This window comes from Euwallacea fornicatus, chromosome 22, assembly GCF_040115645.1.
Source record: "Euwallacea fornicatus isolate EFF26 chromosome 22, ASM4011564v1, whole genome shotgun sequence".
NCBI classification, from domain to species: domain Eukaryota; kingdom Metazoa; phylum Arthropoda; class Insecta; order Coleoptera; family Curculionidae; genus Euwallacea; species Euwallacea fornicatus.
Window position 1 is genome coordinate 1,008,734 of NC_089562.1, and position 16,948 is coordinate 1,025,681.

The 16,948-nt window shown below is 36.5% G+C and overlaps 1 protein-coding gene across 1 annotated transcript in view; it reads left to right on the forward strand.

The window, feature by feature from the left end:
- sm (smooth) overlaps positions 1-16,948 on the forward strand; it is an 88,703-nt gene that overhangs the window by 23,841 nt on the left and 47,914 nt on the right. The window contains exon 5 of the mRNA XM_066295161.1: positions 10,678-10,738. Within this exon, the coding sequence (XP_066151258.1) occupies positions 10,678-10,738 (61 nt within the window). The remainder of the gene's footprint in view (positions 1-10,677; positions 10,739-16,948) is intronic.

Here is a 16,948-nt window from a genome sequence, read left to right on the forward strand (position 1 = left end):
AAGTTTGGCACGATCCTCCCGACTCACCCTGTATAGGGAGAGATATGTTATTCCAAGAGCTGTTTAAATTGAAAAATAGACCTTTACTTGATAAAATCAGAGGTGTATACTCAATTGTGTGAGTAACTGTACCTAGACATATCCACTAGCAAAATCCGACCGTTATGAAGTTGTCTGATATTTGCACACTTAAAACATTATTCCGGTTACAAGCGACCCGACCGTAAGGGGCGTGCGGTGCAGTGCAAATTCATACTATTGCCGGTTTATTTGAGTTTCACATTCACAACATTTCCATTAACCTTATCCAACCTGACGATAACTAGGATTAGCACCCAAACAGATTTTATATCTCGGACGATTAATAATTCCGAGACTAACCTCAATTTACATTAATTAACATGGTAAATAGCTATTAATATTCTCGAGCCGTCATTAATGGCGCAGCGGCAATTTATGACCAAATGTGCAGAAGAAAGTTAGGAGACAGTAGCAAAAATTTATGATATTAACAAAGATAAGTGCTTCTATAAAAATGTTTCTTATTACGTACATATAAATCGTTACCTCCCTCATATAAATCTCCTTTCCAGGTCAAAGCAATTACCCACACACGAAAGGAAGAACGTTGTTAAATTCTAAAAATAAAAATCAAAATCGAAAATTGATTAATTAACGACCATCTTTATACCGACAAGAACCAGAAAAGCTCCGACTATTCTTTAAACATCAATTATTTACGGGCACTTGGCCGAAAATAGCTCGCCTTTGTGCGGTAAATTTCAAAGCTACGCATGTAGATATTGTGATGAAACAATTCAATATTGGGCCTGATTCAAGGTAAACGTGTAGTCTATTGGGGACCTCAGCAGTAATCCTCATCCCTCTCTATTACGCAAAGATATTAATTAGTTCTTTAAATTGGTTCGAACTCTCAAAACCGCTAATGGTGTCGTCACAATTTCATTTAGAAGAACGTTCATGAGGACAATTTACAATAACAAGACCGCAGGTCAAATGTTATACAAATAAAATTACCTGCAGAGAAGCGTGACTGGATTAGATGAACAGGTACGACTCCTCCGGCGACCATAATGAAGATATTCACCTTCTTATCTACTGAATCAGCATGTGAACGAACCACCGAAAATGTGACGGCTCCAATAAAGTAAGGACAATAATTTACATACTTCATGCCGAGAAAAATCCTTCAATCTACTCTGCAAGCAATAATACGGATTTTACGCCGAAGGCGGATATAGATGGTTTGTGTATCTTTCTTAAATCAACATCGATTAAACTGCATCCGTAGTGTGTTTGTGGATATATCTAATCTCCAAATTTATAAAACTCAAATAAATATACCTAGAGGGCCCCTTCCTTATCAATATTCGGGTTAGTTCTTCCAAAATCAATATTGAATCGGTTTTTAGTTGTTTCTGCAAAATCAGGGTTTCCGAGTCAATTGCGCCGATAATAAATTTGTCATAACGGGATAAATTATTTGACATTACAAACACTAACTAAAGTTTAGTGTATGTTTGTCGAAATTTTATTACGGCAATAAAATAAACACTAATTTTATGATACAGCGAAACGGACTGACCAGTGAGAGACATCTTTAATGTCGCATTAAACCGTCGATGTTAGTTAATTTTCATTGTGGTTCGCAAATTTGCGCCCCGAAGTTTAAAACGTTTTGAAAAGCTCACTGCGGATTTCCTCCATTGTTTAGTACATGGATGAAGCAAAAATTTTAGTTTAATTTCGCTGCAGTTTTACATCGTTCCATTAGGGAGAACTGAATGTGAAAATGGCAACTGCGACTTCATCTTTTCTTTCGAATTATGTAGTTTTGACGTGACGATAGTCCAGTATCAGGTGTAAGACAATATTTCTATTTGCATTTTGACGAGCAAAGTGACAGAACGATGAGTGAATATATATTTTACTAGATGTGCTTTTCACTTCAAAACCGTCTTATGTGTTGCAATATTGCATCTCTGCATTCTAGATTCTTTTTCCAGAAGAAATAGCAAAAAAGCAAATTGTGAAAACGACCTCGCCGCGTTACTTTGTTTCGAAACTCTCGTTTAAAATTAAAGTTTCATTAAAAATTTAATTTTTTTTACAGTTCGTCTTTGTATTAGTGATTTATGCAGTTTCTCAACTGGTAAAAATGGCAGAAAACTACCGTTGGAAATGGCAACGGCGCAGTAACAGTTTGCGCCTTCTAAAGTGAGGAAAGTCTTGTGAAACGTCGCTTTTAAGAAAGTCTCTAAGTGAACGTTGCCCGGTTTCCAATAAGACCTGCAGAATGAAAATATTTGATTAAATTAACCAATTTTATGTTATTGTTTCTCTGCTTTCGGCAAGTTTCGATTGATTTTAAGTGTCCACGATGAGAGGTTTTTGTCATAACGGTAGATACAAACGTAACTCCACCCATATAAATTGACACCGTACGTGTGCTCATTTGCCGCATAACAGTTGTTGACTTGTGACTACTGTATAATGTGTCATCAATGGTAGCTCAATGTTAGTTTATTATTATTTTTTTATTTAATTACTTGTAGAGATACAATCTGTCACAATAAAGGTAAAAATAAATTGGACATTCAATATCTATGCTGGCAATTACAAATTATAGTACTAAGTGGTGTAGTAAAAGGACCAACATTTCAGTCCCTTACTTGGTCGAATCTATGTGGCAAATCTAGAGGGTTGAATCTCTTCAACCTGGTTGTATATGTCGCTGTGTCCAGTAAATTTATGGCTAAGTGATCTGGGTGGTGATCTAATCTTCGCATGTAGTCATTTGAGTAGCTCTCTATGTCTTCTCGGACCGTTTGATTGAGAGGTCGGAGTGAATTGTATTGTTGCTAACATACCATGGTGCGTTAACAAGCATCCGTAACGTCTTAGATTGAAAACGTCGTAAAATTTCGATATTAGAGTTGCTGGCGGTTCCCCATAGCTGGATACCATAGATCCACACGGGCTTGATGATGGCTTTATAAATTAGCACTTTGTTCTCTAGTGATACTTGAGAGCGGCATCCCAGTAGCCAGGTGAGTTTTTTGTTTTGAGATTTAGTTGAGTTCTTTTGGTCTTGATGCGCTTTTTCCAGGTTAGCCTCCTATCGAGGTGCATTCCTAGGTATTTCACCGATTCTGCCTGGGGAATTTCCACGTTGTCTATCTTCGCTGGCGGGCAGGCATTTCTTCTTAAGCTGAAGGTGATGTGGGTGGACTTGTTTTCGTTAATCTTTATCTTCCACTTAGCCAGGATTCTAGTTGTGAAAGATAGTCTTGTGTGAGGTCAGTAGCAGTTTGCGGGTCAGGACTGCTAACCAGAAACGCAGTATCGTCTGCAAATGTTGATAACATGCCATGTTGGCTGTGTCTGCTGTATATAGGGTGTACAAGAATGGACCCAGGACTGAGCCTTGGGGAACCCCTGCATGTAGGTCATAGTATAAGGTCGACCAGGCGTCTTCGACTTGGAACGTTAGTTTATAATGCCGTGAAACAAACTTTCTAGAGCAACAACGTTTTACGTTTTATCAAACAGTCTAATATATATACTCAATTCGCTCGTTTCTGCAAATGCCCATATTGCCGAGATTACTCTATAAACCCCTTTCTCGTTAAACGGGCATTCAAAAGGCGGCAAAGCTCTATTTTTCTCCTTCCGAACACATAATTGCAGCCGCCTTCACAGTCCTATTTCATGAAAAGAACATAATTTCAAGGGAAACTTCTATTACTGGCGAAAGGAACTGTTATTAACCAGGTTTTGTCAATTAAAGCCTTTTCGTTTTAGCCACTTTCAAGTATGGAATGGGAGTTTGACAAAAATATCCCATTAAAGATGAAATATTTGCTTCGAGAGCGGGTCTTGTCGCATATCTCCGAAACGAAAGACCGGTTTGTTTCCTGTCTGAAAATTGTAGTTGTGACTTGATTATTACCGGAGAAATTACAGCCAGCGGGTCGTATGATAATGATAGTAAATTGCCTGAGATGTCTGATGAGGAGTAATTAGTGTGAAACGTTATGTGCATGGAAGGTTCCTTATTTGTTCCAGTTGCCAATGTCTAGCTCTACTTATAAATAATAGAGGTGTACAGCCCGTACGTAACGACAACAATAGTTTATTAAAACACTCGAGATTCGTTGCGAATTTGGGGTACGAGGTTATGAATATTTCCCGGCACACTTCCAATCTCTGACAAGATTTCACTTCCCAAAGGGGAAGCTGGCTGTAAACTTTAGCAACTTAGCTAGACAGTTTCCCGTGGAACTATGTATGACACGGATTCGAGATATGAGATAAAATTTGTGCGTGTAGGCCAATTATTGTTTCGTAGACGAATGCCCACCTCAAAACCTACTTTATGAGGGGTGATTGGAGCTTAAATGGCACACAGTCTGGCGTGTTCCAGACCGATTGGCCGATCCTTTATGGGGTGGTGGCATAAAACTTTCAGACAGCAATCTCATGCAGCGCGTCTTTTTATATGTTTTCTTTTATTTCCTCAGAAGTCGGCATTCCTGACGAGCCTCGACTGAAACAATGCTGTTAAATGTTAAAGTATTAATTTTTTCATTTCCTTTCAGCACATTCGACACGCAAATCTGTGCCTCCGAAATGAGTATCGGCTATTTTGTCGGCTCATTTTCTTTATAAATGCGAAAGAATGGAATTTCCTCAGAGAAATGGAGGAGGTGCATTGTCGCGAAAGTTAGTGTTCTAACCTTCTACTCGCGAAAGAATGGCGTTCGTTATTATTAACACAATCTCTTCTCCCAAAAATGTCCTTCAGAATTTTTGTCACGTAACGTAGCTTACAATATTTTACTATTGTCCATGTAGACCCGGTGTCGATTATTTCGTAATGCGGGGTGGCCCATTTATAATAGTCCACCTGAAATATCTTGAGTGGAATTTTTTTCCCTAGAAAACCATGAGACACGTGAATTTTACTTTTAAGGGGGACATTTTTACGTCATAAATTCGTAGGTGTAGAGCTATCCTAAACGAGGTGGCAACCCCTTCAAGAATTTCAAATGGCACGGAGGGTCAAGTCAACATCAAATCAAACGTATTTCAATTCTTTTTATAAGTATGTTGAAATTTTTTGTTCTGCCTTTAAATATTGCAATAAAAAACCACGTTAACATAACGGTAAAATATATCGAAAATAAAAAAAAAAGTTTTATTTAATGATGTGTTCAAATTGCGACCCATTTACTTCTATACAATAATAAAGTCTTTGCTCAACCTCTTCCCGAACATTTTGTAGCATTTCGGGAGTTATTGCACCACATGCCATCACTACTCCATGGCGAAGATCTTCTAAAGTGGCAAATTTCGTTTTATAAACAACAGTTTTTAAAGGCCCTCATAAGAAAAAGTCCAATGGTGTTAAATCAGGCGATCTTGGGGTCCATTTAATGAAACCTCTTCTACCAATCCAGTGGTCGGGAAAATGTTGATCCAAAAGTTACGTACAGGAAATGCATGTGAGGCGGAGCGCCGTTCTGTTGAAAAAATACATCTTTCTCTGGAAGTTGATCGTCGTTTTCAAGGATATCCACAATGTGAGGATGGATGAAGTCTTGTAGTAGCTTGAGGTAAGACTCGTCCATCAGGTCAGTTCAGGTTGAAAAAAGGGAATCGAATGGCCCCCGAGATCGTCTGATCTAGCACCATTGGACTTTTTGTTATGGGGTCACTTAAAAACTGTTGGTTATAAAACACAATCTATCTCTTTAGAAGATCTTCGTCACTGAAGAGTGATATCACGAGGTGAAATAATTCCCTAAATGCTACAAAATGTTCAGGAAAACGTTGAATAAAGACTTTATTATTGAATGGAAGTAAATGGATCGCAATTTGAACACTTAATTAAATAAAACATTATTAAAAAAAAATATATATATATATATATATTTCACTGATGTGTTCAAACACTTTTTTAAAAATATTTAAAGGCGAACCAAAAAATTTCAGCATATTTGTGTATAAGATTCTTGAACGGGTTGCCACCCCAATTGGGGAGATAACTCGAAACCTACGAGTTTATGATCTAAAGATGACTCCATTAAAAGTAAAAGTGACTTGTCTCGGGGATTTACGAAGAAAAAAATTTAACTCAAGATATTTCAGGTGGACTATTTTAAATGGACCACCCTGTATGTTCATATTGAGAAAAAACCGTGAGTTTAAAGTCGGCTTTAAGATTTCTTTATCATCGCGTACTAATTTTCATCAAACACTTCAATAAGTTGTTGAATTCCCTAAACTTTTTTCCCAATTGCACCTCTCAAATCCTCATTTGTAAAGTATTTTTTGTGGATTTATTACATAAAATTGTACAAAATCGTGAAATACATAATTGTAAATAATTTTGTTTTATTAGTTAACTATTAATGAAACACGGCGTAGTGTACTAGTAGTAGAAGCTATCGCCGAGATTTATTTATACCGACCCACATAGGCCCTCTGAACCATCTGAATTTTTTCATTTATAATCTTCCTGCAGCGATATTTTTAGATCCGCGCTTTTACACAACCAGACTTATCGGGTATTGATCTTTTTCCTGGAAGTGTCCATTTATTTGGGAGAATACGGGTCCGGCTCAATACAACGCAATTTCACACAATGAAATATAGTTCTAGTTACGATGGCGCACGTGTGACATTAGCTTAGAGAATGAAAATTCATAAATTCGATAGTTTAAAAGATGAGGTTGTTTTGCCAAAAAATCTTACCTATAACTTACCAGATTTTTACGAAATTTGTTTTAAAATAGTAGCGTAAGCGTAACGTATTAACTGAAGGTTTAAATTTAAATATTTCCCGATTTACGATTTCACATCCGCAGAGCTATTAGTTAGTTGCCAGATGCAATTAAAACTTAAGTTTTAAAACAAAAACCTCACTGCAGGAACTTTCTGGAAAATCCTGCCTGCTCCACTTAGGAAACTTCAGAAATGCTCTGTTATGCATGTGCATTTTGGTTGTGCAGCCCTATTTATAATAATTTATTCCACGATTTCGAAGCAATAGATTCCTATTAATCTTCATTAGGTGTATTAATCCGATGTTTTTTTTTTAATGTTTTAAACAAAAGGAATGCTCGAGAACATTTCGGTAATTTTTTGCTCCTTTAGAGCTGCAACATTCCAAAAAAGAGCCAATAAATTATTCATCGTTGGCATAATACAATTTCAATGGAAGTTTCACAGTTGTCATGGAAACGGAGCACAAACACCTAGTTTAATTTAAGGTTTTACGGGCTTGTCCTGTGGGTTTGAAGGTTTTTTCTTTTTGACAAATCGGAATCGGACGTAAATGAATGTTTTTGGACTATTTTAATACCTCTGGAAATGTCCGCTGGCGCTTCGCACTTAGCTAACAAAACTGCAAAATGAGTATGATTTTCGGATGGCACACCTGTACAGCACACGAATTGTACGAACGACCAACTTAACGTTTAATTAAAACTTCTTCGATATCCTGCATCTAATTGGTCTAATTACATCGTAAACAAAAGTGTCCAATGAACGAACGTTCGGTGCATTAATGGATTGAGCTTCGGCCATTGTTTGCTTGATCGTATAATGCGACCCTTGATTAATACCTAAGTACGTTTTCTTGCCTGATTAGGTAGCTTTCCATTTGATAATTGATTTTTTTTTTCTCCAATAATGTCGATCATGGCTAAAATATGTTATTAAACAATGTATACGCTCTTGAAAGAAATCCTTGATCTGATTACAGTAATTGAAAGCACACACCTGGCTTTCGGCTTAATTTATAATTCTAATTTGGGCGACTGAACTTTGAAATTAAACCCGAGGGCAAATGATTGCGCTCAATTAACCCTAAAAAAAATAGATCGAAGGAAAATAAATATTGGGTCAGTCGACTGACACCGATGATTTTTTCCAGAGATTTATTTTTTCCATTTTTTTTTTAACCCAATTTCCGGAACGGCTTTTATGATCCAATCAGTTTAATGCTTGTTTGTGTTTTTAACAGGAAATTCAACTTTATCTTCAACTAATTACGTTATATTTGAATTTGTTATAATGCCGATGGAGCGATGAGGAGCTTTTCTTTAGTAGTACGGAGATGTCGTTTGTCCTCACCAATTGAATTATTACGTAATTCAAGGAAACTGGGGTTCTCCGTATGCCGTCACCAGAGGAGCTAAATTATTTATAATTTCAATTTTTTAAAGTATTTGTTTGCTTGCCAGGATCGTAAACTCTGAGCAACATTTGCGATATCGACATGTCTCTGACCAGTATTCAGTGCACATATATTTCATGTTAAGCCATTTTGCTGTTTTGAATTTTCAAGTCTTACCGAGAAGGTAATCGATGGACTGAATAATTTCCTCCTCGTGAAAGACACGTTTCTTAGAGTGTGTTTGGTTATTACCTAACTTGAATATAGCAAACTTAAGAAATTGGCCATAATGGTTGTATATAAACGAGGACAATACAACGCTAGCCAAAGAATCTATTCCAATAATGGAGAAGATATTATCAACTTAATCGGATCGATGAGTTCAATCGAAATCATTGATCCCAAAAATAATCGTTTTCTAGTCGTTTTGGACTTCCCTCTGGACGCACGCGTCTAAGCAAATTTTGATGAGGAAAAGTGAGTGAAGAAAGGGAATATACCTATTTGACCCACTGTTGACGGTTATAAACGTTTTGGTTTTGATTACCGTGATGGCGATCCTGATCAATGTTGTTTCGCAATGTTGAGCAGAGAATGTTTCGAATATACAAATCGTATACGTTGCACTCGCGTGTGGATTAAAGGAAATATTGAATTGTATTTTGAGCGAAAAATATCGAGGTTTCGGAATGGTTATGCTTTTAAATTACATTGCAATAGGCAAAAATGGAAAAACCGTTGGAATAATCTGCAAAAACGTGTAAAAATATGCTGTGCCAAAACTTTTAAAACCAATTCCATATCGGCGCAATTCCAATGAAATAGCCCAAATGAATGTAAGTAAATCAGAAATCTTTATAAAGTTTTACGTCAACCAAGAAAATTTGATTAACTATGTCCCAAAGTGGCAGTACCGCTCAAAATCTGTGTCAAATTGTACGCTTCGTCAGTGGTTCAACAAAATTTCACGTAACTCTTGCCACTAGTATTGACTCACTCCCTTTAGATGTTTCGTTTAAACTAATCTAAAACCCTTGGAGAAAGGTATTTCTCATCAGTGCACTTTTCCTCCCAATTTTACATTAGCTGCGCTCTAATGATCTACAACATCCGACTTTAACGCATAAGAACTCGAGAGATGCAATAGTGATGAGGCGCTCCATCGTTCACGAAGAAATTCAAATCGTCGGCTGATTACAAAGAGCCGAACAAGACTAAATCATAATATAAAGTTTTGAAAATCTCAAATTTCGGTTTCAGGAAAAAGTTCCCCTTGGACTGCTACATTTCTTCAGTGTCCAATTCTGTATTTATTTTTTTGATTATTTTTTAAATTTCTATGGCACTTCTGTTTAATCTGATAGCTCCACTCTTGGAATCAACGACCATTTAAAGATATAGGCCGTTTCTAATTTCCTCGTCTAAATAGGCAATGCGTGACGTAGGCCTAGTGAAAGTAATTATAAAGTCTCATTTTTCACATTTTATAGTGAATATCCAAATGTATCTAAAGCGTGATTCATAATATCATGTCAACTTAAATTATTTTTAAGAAGTCTTCAGCAACACTAATAGGGCAATTTGACATAGCGGCTTGAAAACTAATTAATGAGCAATAACTATAAGTGGTTCTCTTGTCAGTCGAACCCTTCGGTATACTTCATCCCCTTAACTTCGAAAGTATTTTTTATAATTCACGACCTAATGGGTGCTCATTACTCGTGAAAGATGACAGTATTATACAACATTAAATGCAGCTTAGCAATGCAAATTATCAATTTAATGCTTGTGGTAGGGAAGGGGACCCGACACGCAATCCTACCGGTCTCTGTGGTATGTAACGCAATACACCGAAAAGACCTGCGATTATTATATAATTTTTCAGATAATTTACAGCAAAAGCAGGGAAAACGAACTAAGAACATTCACCACTATTGGTTCAGTGGCTTAACAGGCAAATATAATTTATAGCCTTTAAACGCGGCCACTAATTATTACCTGAAGGCTAAATTGGCGATTGCTGCGCAGTTAAATGCAGGTGAAGATTACTACAGAGTTCTGGTTTTTAATTAAACCTGAAACTCTTAAATTTTCACTTGACCCAAGTGAAGTACTGCACACAATCTAGTTTCGAGATTTGCGTCAACAGGAAATCGAACCCATCGGTAAACAGAAACGACTCAAGTTGCTGATGGTTTCATCATTCTCCTTGGGATTGGAAAGCTTCGCTAACTTTTAATAAATTTTAAATCATTTAATTCACTATGTCAATCCGTTCATTGCTGAAACGAAAGCTCATGAAGTTCCCTTCTTTTGTAAATTCAATTTCGGTGCTTGTATTATTTTAATCAGTGGAAATAATGTGTATGCCGAATGTAAACAACTGAGAAAGTAGTAATTGCCGGAGCATTATTAATTTGTGGTCATCATCCATGTAGAAAAACGCTGTATAATTTTCTTTTTATTTTCAGCCTGAAAAACTGAACGTTCACAAAAACGATTCGGAGAGTTGGGACTACACAGTATCGTTAGGTAAGTGATTTCAGGTTGTTTTTAATCCACGGTTATAAATCAACACTTTTCCAACACAATTATATATCACAACTTATTGGCTGGTCGACAGTTTGTATATGACAATGCCGTCAACATATGCGAATTAATCTTTCTTTAATCTTGTAGATAGTACATCAAAAATACTTCTCTAAGTGATTATCCAAACCTGTTATAGATTGTCAAGTTATAGTTAAGATGAGGTATTTCACGAAGCGTGCGAAATCGCATTGCTTCAGTTTGTATGGGGATCTACGAGATTTATGGAAATCTACTAAATCACTGTATTAGTAAAACAACTTGGTTAGAAGTAATTGGACCTTAGGTTCTAGGAATTCGAAAATTCCTCCATATTAAGCAGCAAATGCATAATATAAATAACGCCCCTGTAACATTTATTTTTGTTGCGAGGATCAGAATGACTATCGTTATGGTGCTGGTCGTGAATATTAACAGGTGAGGCACGCCTTTTAACCGTTTTTTTTTATATTGTAATGATAAAGTTATGATCAGAATTGTTATATTCATGCCAGAACAACACTTCATACCAAAACCGGTATTGAGAGAGATTTTTGGTATTGGAATTGCTGTTCCGGAATTCTAGGTTAACGCAACGTTTCAAAAACGTGCGAAGTTATCGCAAGCAAAATTTTTACGTATCCAAGAATTTTCTAGATATTTTTCAAATATTCCCGACATGAAACCTTACATCTACTTTTTCATTTTCTGTACACGTTTTTCAGAAGTCTAAAATCCTTAGATACTTCCACTTTTTTTTTTCTTTTTTTTTTGCGAGGAGGTGGAAATCTAAAAACACCTGACCCAGGGTGTGGTTGGGGCCAGGTAGTGTGGGATTCGAGCTTCCGGAAAAACCGAATTCGCCCGCCTACCCACTAAAACCACCTCCCCTCTTCCGCCCCGGAACCGCCGTTAAGCATTACTTCAGGGCAGATACTTCCACTTATACCTTTTAATGTCTGTTTTTTAAAGCCTCTTAGTTTTAAGCCGTGCAAAATGTTCCACTGTCCCACCACTCTAAATCGGGCTCTATAAATCCATTTCCAATCAGTTTGCGAATATTCGGATTTAACTTCCTAAAAACAGCTAACTTTCGGTCAGATGCGAACTTAGGTTATTCAAATTTTTGGGTTAACTATTTCCCTTCACATGTACTCATTGGTCGGTAGCAATTTACAGTATTATTCCATCACAATTGCCGAGTAATTAAGGGCGAATTTGCTGGGCTGTGTGTTTAGGTGCAAAATCGAATCAAATGAAAATCGTTTGTGGAGTTCCCAACGCTAATGGCCGTAATTCACTTTGAGATTGGATTAAATACTTTACCATGACCATGGATCAAATAACCTTAAATTTTGGAGCGGTATTATGCCGTCGGACAGCTCGATTTATCTACGAAATTAACAAATTTCATTAATTTTCCTGATACATCCCAGAACACCAGAATTTTATATGATGTACACCTCGAAACAACTCTATCAGAGGCGGGTTTTTAGGATTATCCTACACTTGTATATTGCACCAATGACAATTGTACTGATTTGAAACGTGTCCAATAAGATTTTTGGGTGTGCTATACTAATAAGTGACATTAACATTAGTAAAGCAGCTGGCCGAGTACCCATTATTTTAGGACATGACTGTGGCCGGCACTGTAATTTACCATTGATCATCATCAAACGGCTGTATACTGAGAAATGTTAGACCCTAAGAATAGCATGGCATTTCTCAAATTTGAAATTTATACATCCTTGTCGCTCAAAGTAAAACGTACGAACTTCGAATTTTTATCGCAACATGCCGGAGGCACGTGGGGCTCTGCCTCACCCACCTATCTCGACGTGACTGAAAATTTAGGACTATATGCGCTTTTATTTTATGCATAATACCACCTGCTTTGTGTCGAAAAATCGCGAAACATCACGAAGGTTCTAGGAATTGCAATTTTGGGGGATGTTCGGTACGTGTCTGGGATTCTTTAGAATCAAAATAGGTCCTAATACCATCATTTTTATGCAGAAAATGGGAGATTTACTAATAGATATCAGTAAGCAGTCCTACGACGATGTACCGGTTATAAATAGAAATTATTAATGATTCACATACTACGAATTTTTCATCAAATCGGTCAAAATAGCCTTTTTTTTATGTGAAGCTGGCAAAATTGACGGATAATTATGGTACACAAATTGATACACAAAAGGTCTGCACTCACCGTAGTGTTTTTCCATTTTACTCAACTTTTGAACTTAACAAGTTGATAAAAAAAACGATCATGTAAAACTTGTATACTATGTGGAGATCTATTGTTGAGGGGCAATTTCAAAGGTCTCCTAGCGCACTTAACAATTTGAAAATAAGCATACGAATTTAGAACACGAATAGCAATGTAAACAAAGCATTTTTTTTTAATTAGTTTATTTATGCAACGGAATTCAAATCTTATAACGTTTATCAATTTCGCTTCGTGCAAATACATTCGAATTCCTAGGTAACTAAGAGATTTTGCAGAAGTTTTCTCATCTACCCTCCGTATCTTACCTACAAAGGCTGCATTGTAGTTTCAATCGAAGATTGTGACGATTCTGAAGATTGAATTTTAAAGTTTGGTTGACTCTGCAGGCAGGTGTTATATTATCATATTCAGTGACCTCAAAAGCAAACCTTTGCCTCGACTTTACATATTTTTTTTTGTAAACATTGGATAAGTAATGATAGTAGATAGCACTGCGCAAACTTACTTGGGACAATATGAGAGAATCAGTCAATTTTATCACTTGTAACGCATTATCGTACTGGAACTACTAATTTTTCTGAAAAAAAAAATGTACAGAGTTATTCAGATTCGACGCTCATCATTGAGATCTTAGTAACCATAAGAGATGCGAGGTGGGTTAAATTGGGGCGAAGTTGCATAAATTGGAGCTCAATAAAATGCCCTTTCAAAATTTGGAAAATTCCGATTACTTCCGGAGATATCCGTGAAAAACCGAAATTTTGAAAAAGGGTTTCTTTTCTTTTCTGATGTTATTTGAAAAGATAATTAAAAACGAATGGCACATTATAATTGCCACTTTTTATCTTCTACAAAGTAGTGAAATCATATTTGAAATTTGACGTTTAGATTTCCTGCAACCTGCAATTTGATGAAAATATTTAAAAAAATTATTGTGCTTTGGAAAACAAGAACAAGGATACTATGGAAACAATTTTCATTTTCTTCATTCGTAAAACTCATTTTTATTTAAACACAGTAAAGGGATATCACACTTCAAGTATCTCGGATAACTAATGTATCAATTATATTTGTGACAGTAATTGTTTTCATAGTATCCTTGTTCTTGTTTTCCAAAGCACAATAATTTTTTTAAATATTTTCATCAAATTGCAGGTTGCAGGAAATCTAAACGTCAAATTTCAAATATGATTTCACTACTTTGTAGAAGATAAAAAGTGGCAATTATAATGTGCCATTCGTTTTTAATTATCTTTTCAAATAACATCAGAAAAGAAAAGAAACGCTTTTTCAAAATTTTTACGGATATCTCCGGAAGTAATCGGAATTTTCCAAATTTTGAAAGAGCATTTTATTGAGCTCCAAATTGTGCAACTTCGCCCCAATTTAACCCACCTCGTATCTCTTATGGTTACTGAGATCTCAATGATGAGCGTCGAATCTGAATAACCCTGTATATATATATAACATTTATTTCTTCAAAAACAAAGAAGAAATGGGCTATCCACCCTCTTGGTCTTTCCGTCCATGATTACAGCATGTATACTATTTGTTAGAGATTATAACTATATGTTTTTATATGTCATCACATGTTTCGTAGAGGGTTTTGTTGGGGAACCGGAACTGCGCTTGCTCGGTCTGTCTAGTCAAGCAAAGTGGTGTCAGTAATGTCCAGTTGTCAGGGTTGTTTTTCCATTTCATCCGTATGTGTAGCAGTCTGTCTGTTATTCTTTTCATATGTGTGCGTTGGTATAGTAGGTCGTTGGATGGGTTGTTATAGTGGGTTCTCGGGATGACGTATTTTGGTAATTAGCCTCAGTGAGATTTGTTCCGTCGCTTGTGTGTGCCGTTTAGTTTTCTCTGTGGAGTTAGCTCTTATCATGTGTCCATAGTCCAGTAATGGTCTACAGATGGATTTATATATTTTCGTGGCTGTCTTTGTGGATATACCCTTGTGTTTGTACGTCAGTAGTCGAAAGTAATTAGTCCTTTTCTTAATTTCTGTCCTCATGTTTTGTACGTGCTTTGTGAATTTGACTTGGTGATCGATTTTTATTCCTAGGTATTTAATGTGTTTGGTAGGTTTGGTTGTGTGTCCGTCTGAGATTATTGTCGGTGAGTTGTGAGCGATTCTGTGGTTTGTTAGTAGAAGTTGGTTTTTTGCTGAGTTCGGTGTCAACCTCCATCTGTAGAATCCGAAAAGTATATATTCGAAAAAGTTGAAAAAATCAAATTTTGCCATCTCACTAACGCCTCTCGCCACTTAGTGTACCCATTTAGCCAATCCTAAATAGTTAATTACTCGGTTAATAGATGCAAAACCACAGGGTTTCCACAGGATGTGACATCGTATGCGGTCCGGTGGAATATTTAACAATGGCGTTGTGGCCTATGGAAGAGGGTGCGGATTCCCTTTATCCAGGATTCGATGTTGCCATTGTTGGGGGTAAAATACGCCACCTGACGTATGGCAAAGCCTTGAAGTGGTCGTCTGCAATGATTTCCGATGGGCTGGAAAGTTGCCAAACGGATAAATGCATCAGGGGTGTTTTAGTTCTGGTTATGTGTTAAATTAAGGCGGGGCGTTGTTTCTTAATGTAGATGGAGTTAGGGGGATGGGGCGAAGAGTGTTTGCGCCCAGAATTGTAACCATTGGTGTAGGATAGTGATACGTAGTCTAAATCAGGCCAACATCTTTTAAAATCGAAGATATTTTACTTCTGATAACATACATGCTATGTAATATCAGATTCGGAGATCACATAGAAGTCACAGTTGCAGAGAGAGATGGAGATAATTCGAATTCTTTTAAAAAATAAAGATGTAACATTGTCTAAATAAAAAAAATGATCAAAAAGCGTTTTTCCATGTCCACAATTACAGAGATATATAGCATCTGCCATTAGTAAATACCTTCAAGTTTTTCTCAACGAATATATATGTTTGATTATTTGATTGCATTCCATTCCACCCTTTTTTTAATCTTGCAGATTAAATATTCCATGAAAGATTATACATTTGATTTCCATTCAAATTTCTTACAGTTCGCTTATAGTAATTCCGATCAATAATGGCTTAATCTTCACATTATCCAGAACGTGATTTGTAATTATAAGGAGGGATTCAATTATGGGGAGCCCGTAATTGACCGACTATCAAAATCAATTACCCCGGCTGCTTGTTAAGAGGCCACTTACATGACGGCCGGGTGTCAGATTCAGATAAGCGCGTCATATGGTCGTGTACAAGTGAATTAGTTTAATGATATGCTGCTTTGAGGGGTGTATACCATGTGGATAAGCCTGCAAATCTGGATTCCTTGATTTAATAATTTTTTGTTAAGCAAACGCAACAGATGTTAGTTATAAGTGAGTGATATGTATATTTATTACCGTATTTGTGATGGATCATAGACTTTATTCAAATCGTTCATTTGAATCATGGTTTAATGCAATTAATCCATTTGTCGTCCAGATATTGGAGCATAATTTGAAATTTTTAAGGTGTTGTTTTTCACTTTTGACTAATATGATCTTATGACGAATCTCAAATCACCAATTTTTCTGTAGTTTCTGCACGTTTTACGCCATTTCCTCGAAAGTTGAGTTGGGAAAAAAGTCGCATTATATGCCAAACCGATATGGCAAATATTGTCGCATATACCGTGGAAGACTCGGTGTCCAAAATCACTAAAAACTTCTTCTAATGTGCCGGTTCGCATGTTGCGTAAATGGCTTTATCATGAAGTGCCCAACCTTTGGTTTCCACAGATCACTTTTCTGGTCGAAGCCGATTAAATCTTTGAACTGAAAGCATTTTAATGACCTCGCAGGACAAATGATAACTTCTGGCAAATCTGAAGTGTTTCGAACATACTTTTCCATGTTGTTTAATTGCAGGATGTACGGGATTTTCATTTGGCATCATTTCAATTCCAA